Raw genomic sequence first — 13,177 nt, 5'->3', positions numbered from 1 at the left:
CAAGACTGAGAGTGTTCCTCTTTTTGAATCTTCATTCACATCTCCGTTTTGTTGGATGTGATTTCCCTCCATTGACGAGATAATCGTGCTTCCAAGATGTTCGGCCAACACATGAGCTTGATCAAAACAAAAGAGGCAGCGCAAATCATCGTCAATATAGCTGCAATGTATGTCGTTCAACTTGTCCAAAGACAATAGCTTCAGTTTCAGAAAGCATAGTCTGATGGCTCTTGAGTTGAACAATTGGTGAATGAGAAACTGTGCTGGAGTTATGTTAGGATATTTTTCCTTGAGATATTTGAGAAACAGAACACGAGACAGTAGAAAGGCATAGGTAATATCATAGAGTTGTGGCAGGCTTTGATTCGGTTTTTTCCATTTTGAAGTGATGCTTTCAAAACTTTCTTTCAATGAGAAGAGTGAGGCATCATTATTAGAATATTCAGACGGATACTCCTAAGTGGTAATCTGTGACAAAGCTAATTCTAATAACGCACACTTTGAATCTCCAAATTAAACCCTTCATCACCACCAATCCATATGCTCCAAACTCCATTATCCTCATTTTTTGGAGATTCGAGTCACAAATAACGGGTAAATAGTATTATTATTAAATTGGCTAATTACAGGAATCAATCCCATTGGCTCAACTACTTTTCGTTTACAACCACTCATTATCAAATGTGTTACTTGTTCGTATCACAAGACAAACAATCAACTACTATAAAAGCTAGAATGCTTAATCTTATCAATAAACAACTATTCAAACTATTTCAACTTTCTAATTACTTTATCACACCTTTTTACTATACTTGAAAAGACCAAGTCTGCTGATCTTGGATTAAAGTGAAACTTCCATTACACTTTTGATTTGTTCTCTTCTGATAACTACTAACAGTTACAGATTATATTCTACTTTATACTTTACTACATTTATACAAATCACGAAGCTCCGAAAATTCTGACAGTCCAAGGTAATTCTGAATAAATAAACACCAGATAGTCACTGATAAACTGATAGTAGTTGATGTATAAATGGCACATTGTATAGTTACATTTAATTGCCAGCAATGTGTGATTGGATTACTCGAGTCATCAAGCAGTCATCAAACAGTTTTCAAGAACAATCAAGTCATGTCCAATAAACTGTCTGATGTGCAGGTGATTTGGCATTGGTCCGTTAGTCCATTAGTACGATTGTTGGTTGGCAATTCGGACTTGTAAATGACAATTGATTCTTGATTGTTGCATTGGTGTCCATATGTGTCCATATGTGACTCATTGTATACGGAACAGGACTGACAAGTGTGTCTGAATTGATGACAGATGATACAGCCTATCCAACAAAAAGTAATACATTGATCGTGTCTGCATGGAAATAAGCTTCATAACTTCCACTTCTGAATGTATGAGAATCAACATTCAAACAACGAATACGTCCAGTGACTCTTGCAAATGCATTGATAGAGTGTTGTTGAATAATTCGAGTGTTTACAAATCAGCATCACTGGAAATAGTTACTGTTATTCAGACAGTCACTTGTCCAGACATTACAGTTGTAATATTACACATTTTCCATTGTTGCTGGATACCAATATGCCTACATTTAAAAATGAATGCTACCAACAATTTATTCCATTAGAACTGCAACTGTTGCTTCAAGGTCATGGACATATCGTTGTAAATCGTTTCAAATATCAGTCTGTTACCCCATTTTAAACCAATCCATCAATCTCTGATTCGGCTCGCTCAATACTCTCCAGCAGCTTGCATTCCATTCCTACAACGACTTGTTCATCGTATCCATGTTTACAGCGTTTGTTGTTTTGACTGCGATTTGCATCAACCCAGAATAATGGAATTTACCATTTCCTTTGTAGAATCTGTCCATAATGTCTGTTTTAATGTAATCTTTTGACTGTTTTTCAATACAAAAGTCGACAATCATTGCTTTATCATCGACTTGACCGCAGTTTGATGAGTTGACAGCACAATCGCATATACACAGGATACGAAATATCAAATCCAATCAAAGTTGGGTATTGTTTGCTGTATCCTTGTCAACTCGGACAATAGCACCACATGGCAATACTTGATAGCAATGTAGACTGTTTTGGTGCTGTGAGATGCAATGATACAACGAGTTTCAGGACCCATTCCAATATGATGCAGCATATTGCAGACAAGCAGTTCATTTGTATCTGGTTGTCTGATACCTTTTACATTGTATTGTGTGGGTCTGTACTGACGAGTCTTGATGTAGCAACAAACAGTCAGTTGTTGCCAACATTCCAAGCAAATCTGGTCTGAATTCCGTTTTTCTTTGGAGATAATGAGATGTCAAACAACTGGCCAATGTCAGCCTTGTAGTGTTGAATGACAGTATTGATTGACAGCAGTTTGAATCGGTTCCGTATTTCCATCCAGATACTGTGATATTGGCAAGAAGGATCTTGCAGTTGTTGGTTGTTGATGTGCAAGTTGGATATAAAGTTGTTTTCAATCAATCCGTTGACAATCATGATATCATACTTTGATTTGTATGTACGCAATACTGCTGTCATTTTGTGTATGGTGTTTTGTATTCCTACAAACGCATTCCATTTCCAGCTGTTTCCTTTGTAGACATTTGATGTTGTGTAACAATGAGGATGTAAAATGTAGTACAGAAACAGATGACTAAATTATATTTATTCCAATGGATTTAGCACTCTTGTTCAAGTAAAACGGTATCATCCGATATTCATTATACACTACTTGTACGTTGAATCATGCCAATCACTTGCTATTTTAACAAGCATGGAATATCACAACACATATTGATGACCAACTAATAGCCGAATGTCAACTTATTGCAGTTTTGGTTTATGCTCATTTCTTAACCCTAACCCTTGATCATAACCCTTTTTAGGGCGAAGCTGTGTAATCAACCATATGATATTCAAGCGTATGGACAAATAGCGGCTCAACCAAAATTTTGGATCACCATATAAAGGGAGATCCCTTCAAAGTTTGGCATTGATAACAAATCAATATCAACCCTGACAACACTAACCCTTAAAACGGTCATTCAAGGGATATGCTTTTAATATCATTTATTCAATAATGTATATAAATGTTTCAAAACTTGACCTGTTGAATGACATTACAACTTGCTCAACCAAAACAGTAGAATGAAACTCGCAGTTGCTGTATTGTCATCGATCCTGCTTGCATGCTCAGTTACTATTGCCAATCCAATTAAACCCAGTGAAAGTACAGATGTTGAAACTAGCACTTCAACCGTCATTCCCAGTGCAACTACAAGTACTGAAGCTAGCACCTCGCCAACTCCTAACCCAAACGGTATAGGTTTAGGTGGTCTTGATGCACTTCCAGATAGCATCAAGGAATTGCTCGAAAAATACGTAAGGCTAGGTTATGGTCGTGATGAACAAAAAAAAGTATGCGACCCGTTAAAATCTGAGCATGACAGCCAGATTATGCTGGTAGCGGGCTTGGAAACGAAGATTCAAGTTTTGGAACGTAAATTTCAAAGAAGCGGCGGCAGTCCAAAATATGATGGTAAAATTCAGAAGACTAAGGTTGATCTCGAAGCCCAAGAATCCAAACTTAAGGATATTAGAAGCCGCTACAAGGAGTGCCAGCTCAAGAAAAGTTGTTTTGAAAATACAATATATTTCACCAAACTGAGCCTCGTGAATCTCATTTTCGGAAGAAATTGGAATTGTGAATCACTTTATCAGCAATTTGATCTTATCAAGAAGCACTCTTCCGTTAAAGGTTACCTTGACGAATTATCATTAGAATACAGTAAGATTCTTGGTCAAAGCCCTAGTGATCAACAATGTCAAGAGTCGCAACCATCACCGGATACACCATCTGGATCTGGATCCTCTGGACAGAAAGTTCCCTCCAATAAACGGAAAAGGGTTTCCAAGCTTATGCATGATGTTGGGTCATGCTTTCATCAACCCAAAGATGACAATCCATCCAATTAATTTGAATGTCAACCTGTTGGTTCCAATTGATTCAATTGTCATTCTGGTTTAATTTGCAATAAAATTGGATTTTCATGCATTATATCTGATTATTGTACACAGTCTTGGTTGACACGATATCATATTGTACATTGACACTTGTATTTCCAATACAATACAGTTGATTGTATATTGCATAGTTGTACACATTGATGATGCTGACATGCATGTGTGTATTGTGTTGATATGATATTGCTTGACATGTCGTATTGACACATGACATTCAATACCAACAATAGTCATGTGTACAATATCAATATGTTGCACAACTGTAATCCAAACAGGTTGGAGCATGCCACATTGTAGCAATGCAACCAAATTGGTACAACACATGCCAACATACATGTAGTGTAGTGTACACTAGTAGTGATGATTCAACTAACGACATGATCATGTCCATGTTCATGATTATGGGGACATACAGTGTTACAATGATGGGTCAGCAACAATGTGATGAAACTGGATGCGTAATATCAAAACCATGCTCAGAATACGTGATATAACGACAACTTGCAGTCATATTGATGTAAATGGACCACCAAATAACAGTGTTGGTGTGTGATAAACAGTTGCATTACTGACATGTGTCATGATTGTTGCTGAACTAGATTGCGATCGTATCCGTGATTCAGAATACAACAGAAACAACAAACGCCGGTTCAAGACTATTTCAGTTCAAAATCATAGTTTGTGTGCATCATATCATTGACACTGTTTATAATAATTCATAATGTATATTGAGTCAACAGTCAATGTCAAGTACAAAACTACAACCAATATTCAGCATTGTTTATTCCAAACCAACAGTCAATCACTGCAAGATAGTGTTCAACTCTACATGAATGCGATTGTATACCATTTTGGTTTCAGTTGTAAATTTGAGCCATTTCGACTTGTCCAAATTTTGCTTGTAATCTGTGCGATTTGTTGTGGATTCAGTGCAAAGGTGAACAAATCTGATATTTCTACTCGAGATGCTGGAGTGTCTTGATTGAATGCACTTTAACAAAACAGTCAATACTATGCTGTTTTGTTGGATCACATCAATTGACATACTCTTGGATACTCGTGGCTAGTTTACTGTGTTGTATTTGTTAGACATTGATTGTAATCTAGTTGGATGTCACGGATAGCAACAATCGACATGACAGTGGACACTATGGACATGTACACTGTAATGTGACTGTCAGCAACCATCACCATCAGTGGGTATCATGTGTTTAAAAAGTACTCGCATGCATTGGATTCAACACCACGTTTGTGATTTGTATTGTATTGTATTGGTGGTGTTGTATTGCATATATCAGTAGATTGTGTGCTGATTTGAATGGCATGATCATCCATTGTGGTTCATGTATCACGATGACAATCTGACCTGTTGACACGGCCAGTTTGTTGAACGACCTGCCAATCTCCAATTCAATTATAGTACAACGTCACTCATTCAGTGTAGCAGCGACAGTTTGCCGAGTTTGATGTTGATCATGTTGTGACACAGTCAGCAGTGTTTGACGTATACAGTCTAGATTAACCTAAAATGACCATGCAGTCATACCAATGGAAAAGTCATGGTTTTGAAATACTACAACAACAGGTTGTTTTATACTGTTGTGTTTGGGTGATCCAAAACATGACCAATTGAACAATCAGTCAAGTATTTGGTATACAGTGACAGTATATGTTGTAGTGATGGATTGTAAATGTGATGATAACTATCCACAAGCAGGGGGACACTACCTGATTATTAGATATATCACCGCAATTGGAGATGAACACAGCATACTACTGAGGTTGATTATACACCAAAAGCAATGCTTGTGTACTGATTCACCCTACAGGGTGTTTCCAGCTTTGTCCACCCTGCATGGTGTATTTGGCTTTTTGTGGTCGTTCATTTGGAGATTGCTGATGGTCACCCTTGAAGCTGCCGTCATTATAAAACAGCAGTCATGTACCAGATTCAACCCATTTTCATCACACTATTCGATACAATGTTGATTACTCTAGAATGCGTTCTACTTGCGTTACAAGCGGTTGCTGCAGTTCAAATTCCATTACATTCACCTTTTGAAATTACCAGTCAATCAAACAATAGGCTATCGAAACGATCACCTGTTAAATTGGATGGTGATATTAACAAATGTTACACAATTAAATCCAATGTTCATGGAGTTGATGTATGTATCATGTCATGGATTGTAGTTTGATATCAATTTGTACCACGCTTAATCAATCTCATACTTGTTTAAAATAGTTGAATTTACAAGTCGATTCAATGAATTCTGATATGGTCGTACCACTTCCTAGTTCAAGCAACGATGTAGGTTTGGCTATACAAAGTATTTCAAGTGGGGAACCCGTTACTATATATTACAAAGGCAAACAGTATAGAGGAATTAGTTCCGATGCAGCTGTGACGATTCCGGGTACTAGGATAACTGGAATTGATTTACCAGTAATAGCAGTTGAAAAACAATCACCAGATCTAGTTGGTATCAATCCAAAGTTTGATGGAGTATTTGGAATTGGCTATACCTCGTTGTCAGATCATCATCCACAAATCACTGCGATGGATGCTTTGCATAATGATGGTGTTATTCCTAGAAACGAGGTTGGTCTTCAACTATGTCCGTATGATATGACTTCAGAAAGTTTCATCAATATAGGAAACACGGACGTAACTCCAAAATGCGGAACGGATGGAAGGAGTGTTGCATGGGTACAATCACCAACAAACGATGAATTTACTGTCAACATCAAGAATATACTAGTCAATGGCAAACAAGTGGATCTGCCCGTTGAATTCCAAAAAAAAGTGGAACATGGACGTACTTTGTACTCCGTTATGGAAACATGCTTTTTTTATATGCAGTTTCCTAAAGTAGTCGTGACAGCGTTGGTTGCTGCTATTGTTGATAGTAATGGGATCACTGTCAAAAATAGTAAATCCAAACACAAGCGCAAGAGCAAACACAAGCGCAAGCTCACCCCGGAAGAAATTGAAAAAATATTTTGGGAACACCGTCTAATGTCCAAATTCGATTTTGATATCAATTGGAGCAAACTGCCGCCGTTTTCAATCGTGATGTTTGCTGAAAACCCCGTGACTGATGACAATAGCAACTCCGTTGTAACGATCAAACTGGGTCCTCGAGACTATCTACAAAGAGTCAATTCCAAAGAATGTAAATATTTGACAATTGTATGCAATATGTGTTGTTTGACTAGTCTGACTAATATATATGTTGGATTATAGTTGTGTTTGCTTTAAAAGCTGGTCCAAATGGCAATGCAGCTCTTGGTACATCATTTATGACCCGACTTCTATTGACATTTGATCGAGCACATAAACGCACTGGGTTCGGTCCTGGATGTGGATGCGAAACTGCGACTGATGGATATCCTACTATTTCGAATGCTGATCAAGTGCTCTGGCCATTAACACAGTAAGTTGTTTGATATTGATGTGTGGGTGTATCGATTGATATATTGATATTGATCATGAGTTTGATGCATACTGTTAGATTGCCTGAACAACCAAGTACTTCAGGTTTAGGTAGAACATCTACTCTTAGGAGATTGTCGCGACTTGGTAGCATTCGCCGTGGTAGTAAGCGGCCAAAAGTTAGTTACGAGAAACTTGAGGATTAAGCAGATATATCAATAAACTGGTTATTTGTTGAATGGATGGTCATCCTGATTATGTTATAGTTGATATGATGTACATCAGAACTCTTGGTGTTAATCATCAACAACTACAACTGATCAAGTAGCTGTACCTGAAAACACTCACCACACTGTCAACAGTCACAAACAGACTCTCAATAAACTCGATTGAATACAATTCATTAGTGACAAACTGCTACTATACGTATATTTAATGTGGTGTGTTCATGTTTGATTGTGTGATATTCCCCTTGTTTTAGTATAATTTGTAACCTGTGTCTGGATGAAGGATTATAAATATATCACATGATTAGCAAATCAAGCTAATTGTGCAAATATAATGTCCTGGCTAGATTCAACTGGATACTTTAGTTGATTTCAATCGTGTCTTGTATAGTCAAAATAATGACAAATATGGTATTATTGCATTATCATACAATGTATAATAACGGTGTGTTTGTCAATGTAATCAAATTTTGACATTAAAACAACAATGGTTAGTATTTTGCGCTATTCATTCACAAGTTCATGTATATTCACGATATTACTTAACAGACATCTATAAAAGTCGTATCATTTGTACGCTATAATTCCGCCACTCATTCTTTCAATCAAATCATTACCAAGCCATTTTTGTCAACATCCACAGTTGATTTTATCCAAACTTGTGTAAAACAAGTGATTCTGACACTGTTTTCTTGAAACATATCAATTCATTTCATACAACATATTCCATTTATCAATCTTTTCACAAGGGTGTTGGAAAAACAGGTCAAGCAACTTATTTTAAAGTTTCAGCTGACAAAACATCATCAAATGCAATAACTGGTGTTTCCAAGTTGAAGCAACGTAGTTTCGTAACACCTGTTTGATCTCGTCTAAAATACATGTATTTTTGATAGCATATACTATCCGATTTTCAATAACAGAAATACTCTTCAAAAACTGTTTTATTCATCAGACTCCTGATTTGTTTGTATTTGTTTCCTGAACTGAGTTGAACATTGAGTGTTGAACTGTAATTGACTGATTTTGCTCTTGATTGTTGCATTGCCGTTTATTCTTTGAATTCAACCATTTTGAACGCTTTTCATCAAGTTTGTATTTCAAAAAGAGATGCTACTTGCAACGTTATCGAATTTTTCATGTATAATGTAAAAATGTCTATTGAGCAGACATTTGACCATTGGATTCATTGATATCACAGTCTTATCATACGGCTTTATGTGCATGCTTGTGAATTGCCCAATCACTCCCGTTTTTGCCATTGAATATGGTTGTAATATGCTTGTTTTTAATGTTTCCAAATAAAAGTGATGGTGAAAATTCATACTGCTATTTCCAACACAATCAGGAGCATTAGCAACACACCTTGTCATTGCACACAAACTAAAAAACAGATATTGAACAATATGATATGCAGCAATCCAGCTTAAAAAAAGAGCGGCAAGATTTGTATTTGTTTCAAGCAACATATTTTCATACAAACAAAGTCAATAAATGTCTACCTTGTTAAACCTTGTTAAAGTTGGAATTGGCAAATATTCAAAGTTTATTGCAAAATATATCCATGACTTGAAAAATGATTGTTGTTGATTGGCTCCAATATTGAATGTTTTTGTTGCTGTAAACACTGAGACTGGTCCTTGCATGACTAAAAACTTGTTTTTTGACAATCTTGTTGTTGCAAATCTATCAACAGCAAAATGTAAATATAAAAGTGTTTGGATGGTTATATTGCCACAAACACATTGTAATCAACAACGGGAGACATATTGGAGTCAGTATTAGTTTTGATGCAATGCAATGCAACATTGACAAGATATGCAATCGTGTGTCTAATTATTTTGTGATTCAATAGTGCCAATATCCAATCACTTACAATTCTGATTGTGGTGGAATGATTGACTCTACATGTTGAACCCTTTCCATTGTCCTGGTGTTTGGAATGACGATCGGTCATCATGTGTTGTCGTTTAAGCCAGACTATTGGCTGGTTATTACTTTGAACATGTCAGAGTTGACAGATGTTACACTGGTAGCATCTACTTTTGCCTGTAAAAATACAAATCACTTGTTGCGGAACATGTTTGGATCTTGGCAACTATGTCTGTTGTTGAATGGAGTGAATGCATTCATGCATCTGTCTTGCTATCGTCAGTATTTCCAAGTTTAGCATCAATTCGGTTTTGTGTAAACCCATCAATACACACAAATGGAGTTGTGTATGCAATGCAATGCAAGAATATTTATAATGACGACTGGATTCCTATGTTTTGGAACAAGTTCTATTTGCAATTACGAATCATGATGATAAAATTGATCATTGAGCTCATATTCAAGGTTCCGTGTTTGGTGTTGGTTGCATATGACTAATCAAAGTTATTTTTGATTTTGAAAATCCAATCTGTACATCAATCTCATCTTGAAACTTTATTGAAGGTTATTTCCAACTGAATTTAAAAAATCCCAAACACCGTTGCCAATTTTGTCAAAAAACTGAGGCGAGTTTTGACTATTGATGATTTCCATATCTTGAGCGTCAACGGAGTTCTTTTCAGCAGTATGAATAACCAGAGTCTGTTGCAATGAGTAGCCTGATTTGTGTAGTTTCGACAAAGTGCTAAGAAGGTGAGTTCGTTTTTCTTCAAACCCTTTCAACACTCCACCGCCATTACGTTTGCAATAAAAGCGTTCAGGAACTGTAGTATTGTAAGCGTTTGCAGCTTGTTGTTTTGACATTTTCTTGACAAGTTTGATTTGGACAATGTATACAGTCTTTGTATTGGCACACTTGTAGATGATATCTGGTCCACACATATGATTGGGAAAGTATACTTGATCTGAATCACCAAATAGTAAATAGCTGGATGCAGAATCTCGGGATGCCTTGATACTATTGGCAGCATCAGAACCAGAATAGTTGGCTACTAAAGCAAACGCAACCAAGTATTCCACCAAATAGCCAACCGTTTGAGGGTTAGGGTTAGGATACAAGCCAATTCTTTGGTATAAACTTTTGACAGTGTGTGCAAAGGGCAAAAAGTAGCAAAGACACTCGATTACAGCCAACTCTTGAATTTCAATGGAAGATATAGTTCCATCGACAGTCTGAACAAATCCCAAACCGTAACGTATTGCAGTAGCAGCGTCATTTCCAGTTACTTTAAGTTGCATTTTTCCCTTCCAGATGGCATCAATAAATGCGTCGCAAATGGGTCCTGACAGGTTATCACCAGCAATGACTGTCAAATGAACGAATGCCTCCATCAAGGTCATTTTTCAAGAATCTAAGCGGGAAAATCTGGTCATCAACATTAGATATCCCAGTGATAAATTTGCTAATTGCAGCGTCAATATCATTTGATTTCATATATGTGCCCAGAATATACGATATGAAACATGGTCTTCCATGACATAATTCAAAGTCTGAAATTCTTGATACAATAGCATCCACTTGATTGACTTGATGGTCTTGTAAAAATTGTCTAGCATACTGTTCGACCTCGAGTTTTGTCAGAGAATGGAAATCTGATACAACTACATAATATGTGATTTGATCATCCTTCATAGCACTGAACTCCACTAGCTCTTTGATGAGTTCAAAGTCAATACTGGTGGCAGACAGTAGGCAATGAGGAAATACTCCCATCATTTTGGAATGGTATACAAATGGAGTGAAAAAGGGACGAAAGTTTCTACTTTCTGGTTGAAAATGAAAACGACAACCTCCTGCAAGATTTCGGACTCCATCAATGGCAATAAAAGGAAATGGGTTTGTAATGGCAGTTGGGGCAAGTCCAGGTTCTTTTACAAGGGTCGTAAAAAGACGCTCAAACAAGTCAACTCCAAAGAATGCGATAGGATGGAGTTGAGCCAGAAGAATTTGCCAAGGTTCCTTGAATCCCTTGCTTATCAAGTAATTGCAAACAGAAACCCGAACGAAATACAACAGTTGGATAGCATGTTCAGTGAGTTCAGGCTGATAGTTACTCTCGCAATACACCAGGCATTCATACATGTCAGTAGAACCAAAGTCATCTTGAGAGCTCTTGCAAGCAAAGTAGTACCCAAAGTTTGAATAAAGCAACTCTAGAAACATCCTTGTTTTTCCTGCACCAGAAACAGCAAAAAACAGTTTGATATTATCAACATCGTCAATTTGATAATTGGTTACTCTCCTATCAAGACGGTGTTCCAAGCAATTGTCGTTAAATACGGCGTTATTTGGAAACCTCGAGACATTGACAATCCTTTCCAGATGATGTATCAAATACTTGAAAGCGTCATTTGGGTTTCGCAATTTCAAATTATTGGCTTTAATGAATTCTTGGTCAGCTCGACTCTGTACAGTGTCTTTGATAGGGACGGTCAACATTCACATCATTCTTGGATTTGATAGTCAGTGGATTGTTGTAACAACCAAAAGGATGTTGAATAGAGGTTAGAAGCCCATATCGAGCAATGGCTGGACCATACACCTCAAAATGAAGAGTGAGTTCGTCAACAGGAATAGCGTCAAGGAGGGGAGTGGTGACAGTCTTGTAAGCTGAAATCAAATGAGAAACAGTAATCAGAGGTAGAGTTCCTTGTGGTCCTCTTCCGTGGGCTGTATCGATAAGCACTGGAGAGTTGTTCTTGTATTGAAGATAAAATTTGGTCATTTTTGAGTTTGTTGAAAGAAAAGAAAAGAAAAAAAGAACAAAACGTGAATTTGTCTCACATTCAAAATTTGAATTTGTGAGACAAATTCACACACTTTGAAGTGTTTAAACATTTGTCATGTGTTCAATATAATGACTCGAGTCTTTTATTCAACATTTTAATATTCAATTATTGTTAATCAGTCAATTGTTGGATTTGTAAATATGTTACAAAACATTCATTTACATACTGAATCTGACAAGTGGATGTGGATTGTTTTAATCAACAATTGGATTGAATTGACTGCAATATTGTCATTGATTGCAGTTACTGTTGACCAATACATTGTAATACATTGACAGTTTTGACATCAGCATTGCCATTCATGTCAAGTTGTGTGTAGTTGCTAATATTACACCACAACAATACTGTGCCAACTTTCAAGTCCTGTGATACACCGTTTTAACTATGATCGGATCGAGGTTGATCACTTGTCAATACACGGGTCAGTTGTATAATCGTACAACTGTTGGTTAACCAATGTTTGACTGTCGATATTTGAATCATGAATATTGTCCAACATAATTGTCACTAACATTGTCGTTGTCGTTTGATTGCCTTGTTCTATGAATAATCATTGTACTGTCCTTTGTTCAGTTGTAGTAGGTTTATTGAAACCATGTCACAATTCTTGATATATTGCACATGATCTTGTAATTGTTGGTGTTGTCTGTAGTAATTCTGTCAATGTATACGAATGTCACTTGTTGCTAATTGGTAGTTGTTTATGATTAATACACAACCGATCGGGTTTGGTGACCATTCTA

The 13,177-nt window shown here is 36.7% G+C and overlaps 4 protein-coding genes across 4 annotated transcripts in view; 2 read left to right on the top strand and 2 right to left on the bottom strand.

Moving 5' to 3' along the window:
- The window catches only part of BATDEDRAFT_25668 (uncharacterized protein), a gene marked incomplete at both ends in the record, with an annotated part of 3,648 nt that extends 1,084 nt beyond the window's left edge, over window positions 1–2,564 (bottom strand). The window contains 5 exons of the mRNA XM_006679442.1: window positions 77–456; window positions 924–980; window positions 1,867–1,918; window positions 2,093–2,253; window positions 2,289–2,564. Coding sequence (XP_006679505.1) covers window positions 77–456; window positions 924–980; window positions 1,867–1,918; window positions 2,093–2,253; window positions 2,289–2,564 — 926 coding nt within the window. The remainder of the gene's footprint in view (window positions 1–76; window positions 457–923; window positions 981–1,866; window positions 1,919–2,092; window positions 2,254–2,288) is intronic.
- Window positions 2,565–3,173: 609 nt separating this feature from the next.
- Window positions 3,174–4,001, top strand: BATDEDRAFT_89240 (uncharacterized protein; the record flags this gene model as incomplete). Its single annotated transcript, XM_006679701.1, has 1 exon — window positions 3,174–4,001. One exon carries the CDS (start codon window positions 3,174–3,176, stop codon window positions 3,999–4,001), a length of 828 nt encoding a protein of 275 aa, XP_006679764.1.
- A 1,988-nt stretch (window positions 4,002–5,989) lies between these two features.
- BATDEDRAFT_25666 (uncharacterized protein) lies at window positions 5,990–7,691 on the top strand (the record flags this gene model as incomplete). The annotated part of the gene is made up of 4 exons (XM_006679441.1): window positions 5,990–6,217; window positions 6,295–7,225; window positions 7,297–7,486; window positions 7,565–7,691. The coding sequence occupies 4 exons, from the start codon at window positions 5,990–5,992 to the stop codon at window positions 7,689–7,691; spliced, it is 1,476 nt and encodes a 491-aa protein (XP_006679504.1).
- Window positions 7,692–10,139: 2,448 nt separating this feature from the next.
- BATDEDRAFT_25665 (uncharacterized protein) lies at window positions 10,140–12,370 on the bottom strand (the record flags this gene model as incomplete). The annotated part of the gene is made up of 3 exons (XM_006679440.1): window positions 10,140–10,927; window positions 10,953–11,887; window positions 12,186–12,370. The coding sequence occupies 3 exons, from the start codon at window positions 12,368–12,370 to the stop codon at window positions 10,140–10,142; spliced, it is 1,908 nt and encodes a 635-aa protein (XP_006679503.1).
- Window positions 12,371–13,177: the final 807 nt, after the last annotated feature.

This window comes from Batrachochytrium dendrobatidis (genome assembly GCF_000203795.2).
Source record: "Batrachochytrium dendrobatidis JAM81 unplaced genomic scaffold BATDEscaffold_7, whole genome shotgun sequence".
NCBI classification, from domain to species: Eukaryota; Fungi; Chytridiomycota; class Chytridiomycetes; order Rhizophydiales; genus Batrachochytrium; species Batrachochytrium dendrobatidis.
The sequence above is the reverse complement of the archived record's forward strand: the minus strand, read 5'-3'. Positions and strand labels throughout refer to the sequence as shown.